The sequence below is a fragment of the Lepidochelys olivacea genome (assembly GCF_965140295.1).
Source record: "Lepidochelys olivacea isolate rLepOli2 genome assembly, chromosome: 20".
Classification (NCBI taxonomy): Eukaryota; Metazoa; Chordata; order Testudines; family Cheloniidae; genus Lepidochelys; species Lepidochelys olivacea.
The window spans coordinates 8311283-8323973 of record NC_140430.1 but is presented as its reverse complement, the minus strand read 5'-3'; the positions used below and the strand labels follow the sequence as shown (position 1 = coordinate 8323973).

Below are 12691 nucleotides of genomic sequence, written 5' to 3'. Positions count from 1 at the left end.
CCAACCACACTTTTGTGGATTGTGCTTTTCCCCAAGGCAGCGAATGCACTGTGAATGTCTATCCATCACTGGGATGGATTCTTTGCAGAGAAGGTACTTTTTGAAGCATGGCGAGCCAAGCATACCCTTGCCGAGGGGTGTCATCTCCCCCTTACCCCCAACCGTGGTTGGCAGAAAGCAAACCCTTTCTTTTTTTTCTTTGGCACAGTGAACTAAAAACAAACAAGGTACTAAAAGAAAAACACTTCAAAGGAAGCTAAAATTTGCAAAACTATAGGGGGTGAACTGTCAGGCTGGAGGGAGGTTACCAGTTGAGTTCCTCAAGGATCGGTTTTGGGACCAATCTTATTTAATCTTTTTATTACTGACCTTGGCACAAAAAGTGGGAGTGTGCTAATAAAGTTTGCGGATGATACAAAGCTGGGAGGTATTGCCAATTTGGAGAGGGACCGGGATATCATACAGGAGGATCTGGATGACCTTGTAAACTGGAGTAATCGTAATAGAATGAAATTTAATAGTGAGAAGTGTAAGGTTATGCATTTAGGGATTAATAACAAGAATTCTAGTTATAAGCTGGGGACGCATCAATTAGAAGTAACGGAGGAGAAAAAAGACCTTGGAGTATTGGTTGATCATAGGATGACTATGAGCTGCCAATGTGATATGGCCGTGAAAAAAGCTAATGCGGTCTTGGGATGCATCAGGAGGAGTATTTCCAGTAGAGATAAGGAGGTTTTAGTACCGTTATACAAGGCACTGGTGAGACCTCACCTGGAATACTGTGTGCAGTTCTGGTCTCCCATGTTTAAGAGGGATGAATTCAAACTGGAACAGGTACAGAGAAGGGCTACTAGGATGATCCAAGGAATGGAAAACCTGTCTTATGAAAGGAGACTTAAGGAGCTTGGCTTGTTTAGCCTAACTAAAAGAAGGTTGAGGGGAGATATAATTGTTCTCTATAAATATATCAGAGGAATAAATACCAGAGAGGGAGAAGAATTATTTAAGCTCAATACCAACATGGTATTGTTGAGAACAAGAACAAATGGATATAAACTGGTCATTGGGAAGTTTAGACTTGAAATTAGACGAAGGTTTCTAACCATCAGAGGAGTGAAGTTTTGGAATAGCCTTCCAAGGGAAGCAGTGGGGGCAAAAGATCTATCTGGCTTTAAGATTAAACTCGATAAGTTTATGGAGGAGAAAGTATGATGGGATAACATGATTTTGGTAATTGATCTTTAAATATTCACGGTAAATAGGCCTAATGGCCTGTGATGGGATGTTAGATGGGGTGGGATCTGAGTTACCCAGGAAAAAATTTTCTGTAGTATCTGGCTGGTGAATCTTGCCCATATGCTCAGGGTTTAGCTGATGGCCATATTTGGGGTCGGGAAGGAATTTTCCTCCAGGGCAGATTGGAAGAGGCCCTGGAGGTTTTTCGCCTTCCTCTGTAGCATGGGGCATGGGTCACCTACTGGAGGATTCTCTGCACTTGAAGTCTTTAAACCACGATTTGAAGACTTGAATAGCTCAGACATAGGTGAGAGGTTTTTCGCAGGAGTGGGTGAGATTCTGTGGCCTGCGTTGTGCAGGAGGTCGGACTAGATGATTATAATGGTCCCTTCTGACCTTAGTATCTATGAACAGAAAGCTCTTACCTCCATCTCTAGCCGGGGTCAGCTGTGCGTGCACTGGCGGGATGGACTGCTATTGAAATTCTCCAATCTGCAGCACAGTGGAGCACCCATAGGGACTGCACTCAAAGAAACTATGGTTATGAATATACATATTTATGTATATAGAAAAAAGTGCTCATAACCTGTATTACAATTTCAACTACACCTCACAGCAGGGAGGGGGCACCTCCCATCCCAGGTGTTTATACAAAACCAGATACAAGTAACAATCCATCGTACAACCCTGGAAAAGGCAACAATGAACCATTAAAGGTAATGGAACAACATTGAGACAACTGGTTTCAGAGTAGCAGCCATGTTAGTCTGTATTTGCAAAAAGAAAAGGAGGACTTGTGGCACCTTAGAGACTAACCAATTTATTTGAGCATAAGCTACAGCTCACTTTGAATATCTGTAGTGACTGAAGAAAAAACTCTTAAAATGGAAGGAGTTTGAAATGAAAGCATGTAGAAATTGAGGGACAGTCTACAAGCAGGAAGCGGTCTCTGAAACACTGGAACCCCCTAGTCAGGGGATACACTGGGAAATTGTTCAGAGACCACAGGTAACTTGTATTAGAAAAGGGATTTTATCACCTACAAAAGCATAAAGCCTGAGGCTGCAACTTTGATTCCTTACTACTTCATCTTTGAATCTGTGGTTTTTCTATTAAATAAACCTTTATTTTTTTTACCCCAAGCAAATCTCCAGAGTGCAACTGCATGAAGTGTATGTGCCAAACTAAGCTCGGGGGGAGGACTGGTTTCATGCCTTCAGCAGTGACAAACCAGAGTGGAATGGTCCAACAGCTGGGCAATTATGAACTCAGGAACAATAGATTTGAGGAGACCGAGTGCTGGAAGGGCTGTTGGTGTCACCCTGAAAGGAGTAACTAGGCTTCTAAAAGCCAGGGTGAGACATTGACAGGCTACCAGCATCAGATTCTGAGCCATAGCAACACAGCATAAATGCACCCCAAGATTACAGAGCAGGTGGTTTCAGAATCCCTTATTGGTCTGCATGATCCCCAAGACATCACACCAGTACTGGAAGAGATGTCTATACCATACTCCCACAGATGTGTACAGAAAATTTGCACTCACTTGAAGCACTACTTGTATGTACATTATTATACACTCATTTGATACTCAAAAATGGCTTCCCAAATAAAATTCTCTATCAGAAATAAGAGCAATCGATGTATTAGCATCTACTAGCCAGCAAGTAAATGAAATTCAACCAATCCCCATTCCTCTAAAGCACGGGTGGGCAAACTTTTTGGCCCAAGGGCCACATCTGGGTATAGAAATTGTATGGCAGGCCATTAATGCTCACGAAATTGGGGTTGCGGAGTGGGAGGAGGTGAGGGCTCTGGAGTGGGGCTAGAAATGAGAAGTTGAGGGTGCAAGAGGGGGCTTGAGGCTGGGGCAGGGAGTGTGGAGTGGGTGAGGGCTCCAGCTGGGGGGGCGGGCTCTGGGGTGGGGCGGGGGAGTTTGGGGTGTAGAAGGGGGCTCTGGGCTAGGACTGAGGGGTTCAGAGGGTGGAAGGGGGATCAGGGCTGGGGCAGGAGTAGGGGTGTGTGGCTCAGGGGTGCAGGCTCTGGGTGGCACTTACATCAAGTGGCTCCTGGAAGCAGCAGCATGTCCCGTCCCCACCCCCCGTCCGCAGGCACCACCCCTGCAGCTCCCATTGGCCACAGTTCACAGTCACTGGGAGCTGTGCTTGGGGCAGGGGCAGCGTGCAGAGCCCCCTGGCTGCCCCTATGTGTTGGAGCCGGAAGGGGGATATGTTGCTGCTTCCAGAAGTAGTGCGAAGCAGCCCCTGACCCTGCTCCCTGGCTGGAGCAGGGCAAGCTCCAGACACCACTCCCCAACAGGAGCTCAAGGGCCGGATTAAAATGGCTGTTGGGCTGGATCTGGCCCATGGGCAGTAGTTTGCCCACCCCTGCTCTAAAGTCTCTCATCTAATCCAGTGTTTTGTGCCCTTCTCTTCCCCAGGAGCTATCTTGCATTCAGCACACTGTCGGTAAATGAAATTTACTGACTATGCATGGGCACTGTTCAGTTATTAGGAAAGCAGAGGGAGAGGCCCAGGCTGCAGCTTTATAGGACCCACAAGGCAATCTCCTTGCTGCTCCCAGTTCTACAGGGGCCTTAGCATTCCTGGAAATGTAGTGATTACTGAAGATCAGATCTTAGCAACAAAGAAATCAACACTTCCTGAGATAATATCATGCAGTTTATGGAAGCCTCCCATATTTACAGCTATTACACCAGAAGCATTACTGGCTTTGAAAATAATTCAAAGTTACATTTTAATTTAGCTTAGCAACTAAAATGCTTCCTTTCCTGCGTTGCAAGAATGAAGAGAAAGCAAACCTTCTCACCCAGCCACAACACAGAGCTAAGAGAGAGGAGGTGGTGCAAAAATTATTGCATCTGGGGAGATCAGGCTACCTTGCTACTTATGCCTACCTGACTTGGATTTCCCTGAAAAGCCTCTTTAGTTTAGGTGTACCAACCAGTTGCACTAGTGTTCAAGCTCTTATGTTCCTTTCTCTCCGTAATGTAGTCTCACTGCCTCCCTCCCACCTCCATAGCATCCTGATACAATCACACACAGCCGGCAGAAGTTTATGGACAAGTAGAAAGGGAATCTGCAAGCAAGGATGTTCACACTTCCCCATTTCAACCTCCAAGTTCTCCTTTGTTCACATTGGAGTTGTTCCATAAGAAATCAGCTGGGTTTGGGTGTGCACATGATCAGCACTAACCTACTGAATTTCAACTGGAAGACCTGCACCATTTGCTACTTTGAACTATAAATGTAGGGCTCAGCCAACCCAACAAGAGATTGGAAAACCCAAGTGCTATGTGGACATGCAGACAGTGGCAATGACTATCAGGAAAAGGCTTGCCAATGATCTGTGTATGCAACATCTTTAACCTCTTGATGCCCTGAGAATCAGACCAATGTATTGTTACCAAGATCTTTGGTGCCAGGGATTTTAGCAGTTACGAAGTGCTATTTATTGCAAAACTTAGCTGCCGCTCCAGGCAAATGTCTCAGCTACTCTCAGCCAGCCAGCCAGGCAGACAATCAATCATGTTTGATACCTCGGTTTTCCCTTTGCATGTACAAATGTATCAAAGTATATTGGTACAAGGGATCGGAGGCAGAAATGGATGTGATTCTTACTGCAGCCTCCCAACCCTCCACTCGCTGTGGAAGAGAGAATCTTTAAAAAAGCACCACCCGCATTCGGTCTTTGGTAAGAAGCGTGTGATATCTTCCCAGAACCTGAGACCCAGAGATGGAGCTGGTGGTTCTCATTTTACAAATCTTTAACGATTGCTCAATATGCAGACATTTCATGGACAGCTCAATTACAATTAGAGGTGATTGTTGTTTTTTTTCCAGATTCAGAAGTTTATTTAGACTTTAAGACCAAGAACTCTGGGTTTATTCAAAATGATAGCGGGTCTATATCAGACTTAAACATTTTATATCACAAGCATAGATAATAACACTTAAGTCAGCAGTTCCTATCATTTGCTGATCTTGGTATTGTTCGAATAACCCTGTGACAGCATTTGGCAATCAGTTTTATACTGTGAATGAGACTATTGTGACCTTATTAAAATTTAAGAGGAAGGAAAAATGGTTTTCAATGGAGGTGTAATTTCCCCCCCTCAAAGTAGGTCTCTAAATCAGTGCACTATACAAAGAGTGGCCTGATTTCTAGACAAACTGACTTGGTGCTTAAAAACTGTAAAACTACGTACCCTAATTCTCATGCAGTACTGGAGTTTTGACAGACGAAGCCAGTGGATTTCACAACAAAAAATCCTCTCCTTTCTAGGGAGTATTTAAAATGGTAAGTACTCCCTACAGGTAGGGATAAAAAATGTTGAAGATATTTATTGGCTCCCAATTAGTAAAAGGACCAAGTCTCTGTTGCAAAAGAAACCATACTGCTTTAGTGCTGCACTTAAAAACCAAACAGCTGTCAGAATCTAATCATCATGTTTTTATTTTGCAAATCCTGCTTTTCATTCTAAAAATTCAAAAAGATGATGATGCACCTCAAGTGTTTCTTGGGGAATGTACAGCTTTCTGCAGTCTTCAACCTAAAAAATTATGTAGAAAGCAGAACTAAGCAAATCTACAGAACAAGACAGTTAAGCACAAGACTGCTCCCATAACAGAACAGTTGGGTCCCTCCCCTTGAACAAAAACAAAGCCAGCTGAATTTCTGGCAATGCGCATTCAGGTACTGCATTCGAATAAGACAGGAAAAAAATCAAAATCATGGATTATACAATTGTGCAGGACAAGTCACCTTCACACAAACATTCACAGAGTTATTCTTGCTGCAGCTCCACTTCTACAGGGGGTGCCTCCTCTTCCACCTTTGCATCACTGGTTCCAGCCTCTGTTACCCCACTCGGTTTCTCCTCTTCCTTTTCAACCTGCTGTACCTCAGCTTCACCTCCTGCAGAAGCCACTGTCTCAGCTGTATTTTCTTGAGGAGGGGATGGTTCCTCTGTTACAACCACTGCTGCCTCCGCTGCTTCTTCCATTCCAGCCTCTGCCCCAACCTCAGCTTCTTCCTGTGGTGGCTGCTGCTGCTCTGCCTCATTTTTAGGCAACTCCTCACTTTCAGGCAATTCCTCAGAGGCTTTTTCTATTTCTTCTCCTTCTGCTTTAGTGGTTTCAGGGGCTTCTGTAGCTTCCGTGGCTTCACCTGCATCCCCAGTACCTTCCTCTTTTGTCTCTGCAGTAGCACTTTCATTCGCCCCTTCACCACCACCACCACCTCCTTCCAAGGCTTCAGTTTCATCAACATCCTGGTCAACAATTTCATCTGTAAATGGATCATCGCCCTGACAAAGAGAGGGGGAAAGGACAGCAGTCATTTGCCTGTAATATGGTTTACGTTTCTCCTAGAGGAAACCTCAGACATGAAATTCAGAGGTTTGCAACAGAGATCAATTGGAAACGACAGATGCTCAATTTCAGGAAAGAACTGTGAAAATTGATCAGGTCCAGCCCCAAAGCTCCTATAAAAATTGTGCACTCTAAACTTTTATCATGAAAAGCACCCCAGGAAAGTGTTTGTCAAAGCCCCACATCAATAGGCAATCTTACTTATTGCTGGGAAAGCCTCTACCTTGCAGGAATGGAAATTGTATGTGACTCTCCTGTACTGCAACCTGCTCAGGGTGCAGTCACCCATGGGCTGGGGGAGGGAGGGTATACTCTTACAAACTGTGTGTGCTGCAACAGCTAGGCAAACCAGGGGTGTCCAATCTCAAGTGGGAGGAACTCCTCTTCTAGAAAGCAGTTATATCAATTTTTTCACCTTCTGTCCAGTCCCACTTGAGCATACAACCCAGTGGTAGAGAAATCTCTCCCACTGGGAGAGGTCCAGGCAGATCAACAACTGAAGTAACACTTTTCATACTACCCTATCTTTGGGAGCCAAGAAATCCAGGTATTTTTTGAAGTGTTCGTATAACTAATGGTTTCAAGTGAAAACCGTCTTGGTAGTCTCAGGAATTGGTTCCTGCTCTCTCCATCCCACACTAAGTGATAACTAATTAGGTTTTGTTATTTCAGTAGGAGTTATTCACTTTTTTCATAGGAGGTCAAGGCCCTAAGGGTTTTGGCCTCTTTCAGCCTGAATAAGGCTGAGATATCAGAGCTCACTTCTACTCCTGTTGGGACAGGGAACCTATTTTTTATTATTTGGCTTAGATTGGGTTTCAGAGTTATCTGAAGGAGAATATTGTACAGCCAGCAGATGGACCCCCTGCATGGTTTGTTCTGGATTATGGAATGGTGGCTCCTAAACTTTCCTTCCCTTCCTCACAGATCACCTTGGTATGCAGGCAGCCTGCAACAGATGAAGTGTGAATGAGGAAGATAACATGCCAGTGGCAGAAATCTTGCCCGGAATCTAATCAAGTGTGACTAAGAGCTTTTGAACTCTTATGTCATGGTTGTGATGGAAGTGAGGAGAGAGTTCTCCTGCTCCACCAGTATCTGTGAAATCCTGCCCAGTGGAACTGTGCTGGGTGACAGACAGCCTAGTAAAATTGGGCCATCTTTGCCTAGCAACAGCCAAGTGTTTCTTTTGAGGAGTTTTCTACTTCACGGACCAGAATGATCAGATTCAGACCAGTCTGGCTGCCTCCACAAGAGCAGATCCATGCAGGTGGAGGACAAACATAATGTCGTCTTCTCTGGCTGGATTTCAGCCAGCCAAACTTATCTATTGAGATTCTGGAGGAACTCCAGGCTATACCCTGCGATCTGGACCCATGTCCACAATCGCCAGTAAAATCTACAGGGAAATATGGAGTCCACTATTGGTGGAGACTGCCTCGGCCTCTCTTTGTAAGGGCAAGGTGCCAGCATCCCTCAGAGGAGGAATCATTAGGCCCACGTTCAAGAAACCATCTCTTGACGCTGACAGTCTTGGCAATTATCACCCTGTCTCCAGCCTTCCTTGGGGAAGGTTGCTGAGAAGGTTTTGGCGAGGCAGCTCTGGCATTACCTGGAATCCTCAGATTTCCTTCACCCCTTTCAGTCTGGTTTTGCACCTGGGTATGGTACGGAGACCGTGCTGGGATCGGTCGAAGATCTCCTCCTGCTGATGGACAAAGGTCAGGTGCCCATGCTGATTCTTTTAGATCTGCCGGCAGCCTTTGATACCGTTGATCATGAGGTGTTGTTGATGTGCCTGCGGACCCTGGCAGGGGTAGACGGAGTTGCACTTGAGTGGTTCCGTTCTTTCCTCTGAGAGATCCCAGAGGGTAGCACTGGGCAATTGCTCATCTGCCCCGAGGGCTCTCTCGTGTGGGGTACCGCAGGGTTTATTGTCACCCCTCCTGTTCAACGTGTATGAGAGGCCGCTAGGGGAGACAGCCTCGCTATCTGGGCTGCAGTGCCATCAATGTGCTGATAACTCTCAGCTCAAAGTCTCTTTCACTGGACCCAGAGGGTGGAGTCTCAGTTTTGCTAGTGTCTAGCAGAGACTGGGGCTTGGATGAGAGCTAGTTGGCAGAGGCTCAATCCAGATAAGACCAAAGTGATGCCGGTGGAACAGGGGAAACAGTTGCTCCCCCCCTTTGAGGGGGTTTGCCTGCCCTGTTAGCCAAGTTTGCAAATCAGGGGTCCTGTTGGATCCTTGGCTGCTCCTGGATTCCCAGGTAGCAGCAGTAGCCAAAAGTGCTTCTTTTCATCTTCGCATGGCAAGGAGGTTGCGACCTTTCCTCTCAGATGTGGACCTCGCCAGTTACCCATGCCCACGTCACCGCCAGATTGCATTACTGCAATGTGCTCTAAATGGGCATACCCTTGAAGGCAACTTGGAAATGTCAGCGCAGGACGCAACTGCCTGCTTACTCAGCGGTGCTTCCGCATGGAGCATATTACACCCATACTCTGAAGACTGCACTGGCTTCCAGCTTCTTTCTGGATGCAATTCAAAGTGCTGATTTGACCTAAGAATTCTACCTGTTGTGGCCCTGACTTTGTCCTCACACTCCATCCTGACAGTGAGGATCGGCTAGGGTGCTCTCACTGATACTCCCCTGCTTTGATCTCGAGGGACATGGATAGGGCCTAGAGGGAATGTGTTTCGACTCTGGCATTTGATGCCCCTGTTGGTCTGTCAGAGTTTGTTGACCTGCTGGGAAAGTTTCAGAGCCTAACTGTTCATGCAGGGTGAAATTCACCCCAGGCAGGTAGCCAGGATGAGGCCTAAGCACCACTTCAGTCCAATTTACGCCCTATGGGACTTAGATGGTGCCTATGCCTTGTGCCTCCTTTTGGCACCAGGGTGAATGCCGGAGGGCTGACTTTAGGGCACTGAAGTGTCTTTTGATATTTTGTTCCTTTAATATGTTTTGGTTTGGGTGATTTCATAACTAATCTACATGTGCCTGGGGGTTGCAATAGGTACAATATGTAAGTTTTTAAAAAATACATGAAAAGTGATAAACTGCCTAAAAAGAAAATAAAGACACCAGACCCAAGGCTCAGCCTATGCATAAGAAAGCGGAGTGGTATCTATGCTTCTCCCCATTGTATATAGAAGCGAGTTTTGTGACCCACATGCAGCACACACAGTGATACTCAACTCTGTGCTCTGTACCAGTTCACTGTTCAGGACCAAGTCGGCGTGTATCCCCACTGCTCTGTGGAAAAGCAAGACTAGCTGGCAACTTTCTTACTCACTCACCTTGAGATACTTTTCCAGCATTTTTACAATGTGCTTGTTATTTAGGACACTCTTGGCAACATGGAGACTAGTCTTCTTGAACTGCTCGGCTGCCATCTGAAAAGGAAACCGGACACTGGGGTTACTCTGTGGGTCAAGTCAAGGAAGAGCTTAACAGAGACCAGTCACAAGATCTTAGTTTCCTGCTCAGCTATGCTGTCAAGGGGAAATTCCAGATTCCAGCCATGTTCTGCAGTGGCTGCTCTGCATAGGGTGCATGTTTTGGCCTCGGGGAAGAGCATGCCCAATCGGGCAATACAAGCCCTGAAGGAAACTCCATTTAAGGACCCTAACTGTAGTTTTCAGAGTAGCAGCCGTGTTAGTCTGTATTCGCAAAAAGAAAAGAAAAATTTGTTAGTCTCTAAGGTGCCATAAGTACTCCTTTTCTTTTTCCTAACTTTGCAGTGGTCACCAAAATGCAAGACTGCTGGGCGAGGAAGGAGAAATGTAGCAATCCCTGCTTAAAGAAGCAGATTCTTACGTCTTTTCACTACCAAAGTAAGTTTATTTCGGGAAACAAGACAGCTAAACAATTTCTGCTATGCTGTGCATGCATTTACATCCAAATACCATCAAGTAGTGGGTGACTTTATGCCTTGACTTTTAAATTCTGACTGAAACTGCTCCCAAATTGAGGTGATCCCAAATCAGACATGAGCATATCCCTCAAATGCCTTAGAGTAAAATCAGATGCAATGAAGTTTTAGGACTTCAAAATGAATACTATTCGGCAACAGATAAAGCTGTCTGCACAAATATCAGTGTGCGATCTCTAGCAGACTGGCTAGCACCAAATGAGCAGGTGCACCATACTTAGGCTTGGTAGGATTTGATTTTAAACTGACAGATGTCAGTAAACACTGATTTCAGCTGACACAAGGAAACTGATGAAAACAACAGTCAGTGGGACTGCATCCACCCCGCCCCTTGCCCTGTAGAGACTGTCACCAGCCCTGCAGCAGCGCATAGTCCCCTCTGCAGCCCTGCTCCTTCACGCCTGTGGCAGCAGGGCTGCAGAGGGCTCCCTACATGGCTGCAGGGACAGTGACCCCTCGTCCCTGCAGGCGCAACATACAGGGAAAGCTGTGATCCTGGTGGAATGAGTGGAGACCCCCCCACAGCTAGGGCTGCGAGAACAACAACAACAAACCCCGACACAGGGAAGGCCACCCACTGCTGAATGGCTCCTGCCAGGAATGGAAAGTCACAGAATACGTGATTGCCATGACTATATTGTAGCTTTACTCATCATGTATTGCTCCATTTTGAACTGAGATGAAGGCCTGTGGGAAGATATATTGTAAAGCTCCACTGTGGCTAATGCGGGTTTAGATGCTCATCTAATATTATGACTTCTGTTAAAATTATTATTGTGCCTGCCTCAAGTGTTCTGACAAGGGAGGTTTTTGAATTTTTAATTAAGCAGCACTATAAAATAGTGCAACCTCAAAGAGAACACTTGGTGTGTAATTTATACAGCACTCCTGAGTCAGAGCAGTTTAAATCCCAAGAGAACAGGAAGGAAAAGCCAGAGCCACACAGAAATTACAGGAGGGGGAGGGGGGGGAGGGAAAGGAAAAAAAAAGAATGATGTCCTCTAAACTGTGTTATGCAGGTCAGACTAGATGATCACAGTCCTGCCTTCTGGCCTTAAAATGTAGGAATCCCATCCAAAATCTAATTCTTGGCCCAATAAAAGATCTGCCCTTAAGGGTCTATCTCCCTATGTATCCCAGTCAGCATATGGAAACTTCAGCTCCTAACAATGATTACATGGTTCTCGAATTCATTGACATACTGTGGGATGGCAGATTACAAAAGGCAAGACCAGATCTCACTTTCTTTGTAACCACTTCTATTCATCTCTCTCTCACTCCCAACATGTACTACAACCCCTTGCAGCTCAGCTGCTAATACCTACCTACCAGCCAATACCTGCAGGAGAACAAAATCCATATGGCCAGTTCCTTCGTCTTCCCACAACCACTAGTGACCACAAAGTTACTGGTTGGTTTTGCATTCCATCAGGTTGGGAACAATAAGCCAGAAGATAAGAAGGGTTTCTAGCAGGTGGAAAGCAAGTTAGCATTCCTCCATGCAAGAGCCCTCAGCAGTCAGGAGCCTTCAGCAGTCAGAAACCCTCAGCCCCTTACTTGTCCATTCAGCCAGTTCTCAGAGTTAAAGATGAAGTTACTTTAAAATTATCTAATGAGTAGTTGGCCAGAAATGAGTATGCTTGCTTACCCTGCGGTTCCTGTTGTGGTCTGCTGACCTCAGGTGTCTTTGGAGGAGGTGGTTCTGTGCAGGAATTAACATGTCACAAGCCATACAGTGAGCTGCCTCGATCTTCTTGAAAAAGTGTTCCTGGCCGATACCTGGGGTGATACAGACAGGTTAGCCAACATTCAGAGTACCTGTTACCTCGAAAAACGTTCTGCGAGTCCCATCAACACCCTCTCACCACTCCCATAAATAAAGATCACAAAACTCCCTCTGGGATGTAACTGGCAGTAATTTGACACCGGTATCTCATCTCCTTTCAATTCTGCCTTGCTTTCTGAGAACCATCCATGCGTGTCATTCTAAGGATTTGAGACGCCACTTGTCTCACCAGTCTAGATTCTTACACATGCCCCACTCCTGTTGTATCAGAGCACATCACAAATATCACCACTTATCCTAATGCCAGACAAGCACAAAAATCATTGACTTCCACTAA

General features: G+C 45.7%; 1 protein-coding gene across 2 annotated transcripts in view; it reads right to left on the bottom strand.

Annotated features, from left to right (window-relative positions):
* Positions 1 to 5691: 5691 nt before the first annotated feature.
* Positions 5692 to 12691, bottom strand: part of AKAP8 (A-kinase anchoring protein 8) — a 29830-nt gene continuing 22830 nt past the window's right edge. For both annotated transcript variants that reach the window (XM_084610331.1, XM_084610332.1), the window contains exons 11-13: positions 12217 to 12347; positions 9934 to 10029; positions 5692 to 6568 (exon numbers count right to left, since the gene is read on the bottom strand). In XM_084610331.1, the coding sequence (XP_084466457.1) occupies positions 6047 to 6568; positions 9934 to 10029; positions 12217 to 12347 (749 nt within the window). In that variant the 3' untranslated portion in view covers positions 5692 to 6046. The remainder of the gene's footprint in view (positions 6569 to 9933; positions 10030 to 12216; positions 12348 to 12691) is intronic.